General features: G+C 58.8%; 1 protein-coding gene across 1 annotated transcript in view; it reads right to left on the bottom strand.

Annotated features, from left to right (window-relative positions):
- SRCIN1 (SRC kinase signaling inhibitor 1) overlaps positions 1 to 2991 on the bottom strand; it is a 63726-nt gene that overhangs the window by 3783 nt on the left and 56952 nt on the right. Inside the window, 1 exon segment of the mRNA XM_015599163.2 lies at positions 1920 to 2066. Coding sequence (XP_015454649.1) covers positions 1920 to 2066 — 147 coding nt within the window.

Raw genomic sequence — 2991 nt, 5'->3', positions numbered from 1 at the left:
GTGGTGTGAGCAAAGAGGCCAAGGAGGAACCAGGCACAGCGAAGTAAAGAGGCAAGCGGAGGAGAGAAGCCCAGAAGGGAGTCAGCAGGGCTGGGGTGCGGGCTGACGAGGGAGGAGAGGGTATCCAGGAATGGGGGTCTACACAGCCCTTTGGCGTGTGTGTGTGTTGGGTGGTATATATCGCCCATGCTGCTGAGAGGTGGGGAGAGTCCCGTTTGGAGGCCGCCAGAGACCTAGCCAAGCCCAGAGGTGATGCTTGCGGAGACGCAGGGTGGGCTGAGGACGAAATGGAGGAGAGGGCGCGGAGGTAGTGGACGTGACTGGAAGGGCAGGAGGAGGGGCAACGGGCTCGGTGCTGGGAGCTGGGAGCTGGGAGTCAGGGTGAGAGGTAGAGAGTAATGACTTGCATGGCGGTGCCTGCTGAGGAGGGTGAGACAAACATGTTTTGGAGGAGTGGGGTCAAACGGTCTAGAGTGAACCCTAATCCGTCACTTGCTCGCTAGCCGTGTGACCTCGGGTCAAGCCTCAGTTTCCCCATCTTTCAAATGGGGATAATAAGGACCTTCCTCAGAGTGGTGAGTGTGGAATGAGATAATGCGTGTGTCTGGCACAAGTGAACGTCAGCTGCTGTTCTGGACACAAAGGAGGGACCAGCCTGGACAGGACAAGTGGTGGCATGGGACCTGCAGGGTGTGTCTGAGGACCGATGAGGAAGACAGTGGGCCAGTGCCAAGCTGGTGAGCAGAGGCCAGTCAGGGGGTGGACAGGAGTGGATGGCCTCTGTCTGCTGGATTCTCCAGAGAACCAGCAGGTAGGCAGGACCTGTGTGCCCAGGGCTGTCACAGGGCCATGTGGTGGGAAGGGCTTTGGGATCCTGGATCCCAGTCCTGGCTCTGAGCCTTCATGTCACACCTTGCTTTGCACCCTTGGGAAGTCTCTTTTCTTCTCTGAGCTGTCCCCTGGGCTGTAAAGGAGGTGGCTATACTCGCCCATCTCTAACTTCCTGCCTCTGAGCCTTCATGTCACCGTAACTAGACATTTCACCTCCCCACCCCCACCCCAGCACCCAGAATGGGCCTGGCATACCGGAACTGCTCAGAAATATACTAACCAAACAAGTACACTAAAGGTCTCTCAACATCTAGGCCCAGGGACTACCTTGCACCTTCTGACCAGGCCACACAGTGGGCCACAGGACAAAAACTCTGGAGGCAACGTCATCAACCCTATACACCATCCCCTAGCCTGCTAACTAACTCTGAAAGAGGGTGCAGCACCCCTGCTGCTCCCTCCCCACCAGGGGGCCAAAGTATTCTTTTCTCCCTCTTCCCATCAAATGTCAGAGAGAATGCACTGAAACACAAACTTGAGACTGAAAAGCAGATGCAAGGTGGTTTCTCCTTCAGCTGGGAGAAGGCCTAGGAGCTAAGGGGGAGGCTGATATGAGAGTAGGGGTCCCAAAGAACAGGCGGGATTGAGACCAGAGAGAAGGAAGCAGAGGAGAGGAGGGGGGTGGCAGAAGACAAAAGGGCACATGAGCTCCCCTCCACACCCCGGGGCAGGCCAGGCCAGGCTTTAGGAGGGACCCAGGCATTGGGGCTGGTAGGGACAGGAGTCCACTTGCTCCCCCTCCTGCAGGGGCAGCTGGGGAAAAGGTCCTCTCTGGCCCGGTGTGAGGGGCCTCGTGAGAGTGGAAGAGCCTGGTTGAGAACATTAGTTCTAAACCAGACCCAGAGCACTGGGACTGGGGAGAGGAGGGAGGAGATGGTTCAGTCCTGGCAGGGAGGGCCTCACTGGGCAGCAGGCAGATGGTGGTCACAGGAACAATGGCAAGAGATGCCCAGCACACAACAGGAGTACACAGCACTGTGGCAGGGAGTGGGGGGTGGGGGGTCCTGTTCCCATGGTGCCCACCTTACCTGCTGCTGGGCCTGGATCCTCATGTACTCGGCCCTCTGCTTGCCATGCTTGCCTTTGTCAGGGCTGCCTGCCTGACTCTGAGCTGCCTTCAGCCTAGAGGCCCCTGGAGTCACCACCTTCATGGGTGGCACGGTGCCACCACCACTCTGTAAGAAGAGGAAAGGGTTTAGGATTAGAGGGGGATTATACTTAGGCACCGGGTGGGGTCCCTGGGGCTGGGACCTCTTCAGGGAGCCCTTTGAGACCTGGAGACCACCGCCCCCCCCCACACACACCTCTACATCCCAGTTTGACTCAGGCCACTCTCTGAGGCCAGGTTTAAGGTTCCCTGTAAGAGAGGTGACAGAGGCCACCAGCTAGGTTCCCAACTGCTGTGCTCTCAAGTGAGAACCCTTTGGTGGTTTCCTTGAGTAGCCCAGAGACAACTGGTGCCCCCTGGGGGAGCCACTTCTAAAGTGAAGGGTCCTTAGCACCACCCCCACTCCCAGCGAGGGGCAAAGTCCTGAGCCCAGGAGAGCATGCTTGAGGTGGGGGGAGGGGTCTTTACAATGGCAGACAGAGCAGGATTGGCAGCCCCTGGGCCCGCATCCTCACCCAAAAGGGAGGATGGGGGGTGAAGTCTCTCTAGAGATGGACAAGTCCAGCCCCTTGAACCACCCCAAGTACTAGGCCTGCCCAGAAGGGCTCTGGGGATCCTGAGGCGCAGGCAGAGAAACGACAGAGACAGAGTCAGAGAGGAGAGGGGGAGGGGAGTGCGGAGATGGAAAAGGGGGAGAAAACTTTATTTGTTGGGTTACGGATACAGAGTAGAGGGGAGAAGCCCTGGTCCCTACCAGGGCTGGATGGGCTGATCCCTGGGGAGGCCAGCTTCCCAGCCTCCCAGGGCTCTGCCTGCAAACCCCACCTGGCACCAGGCTCACAGGAGGGTGGCAGGAGCTGAGAGAAGACCAGTGGGAGGAGGGGGCTGCTGTGGTGCTTCTGCAGCCCCCCACTCCCTCAAGCTCTGAAGACGTGAAGGCAGGAGGGGAGGACAGAAGAGGAGGCAGCCACCTGGGGACTGGGGCGGGGGTG

Source organism: Pteropus alecto, unplaced genomic scaffold, assembly GCF_000325575.1.
Source record: "Pteropus alecto unplaced genomic scaffold, ASM32557v1 scaffold98, whole genome shotgun sequence".
Classification (NCBI taxonomy): domain Eukaryota; kingdom Metazoa; phylum Chordata; class Mammalia; order Chiroptera; family Pteropodidae; genus Pteropus; species Pteropus alecto.
The sequence above is the reverse complement of the archived record's forward strand: the minus strand, read 5'-3'. Positions and strand labels throughout refer to the sequence as shown.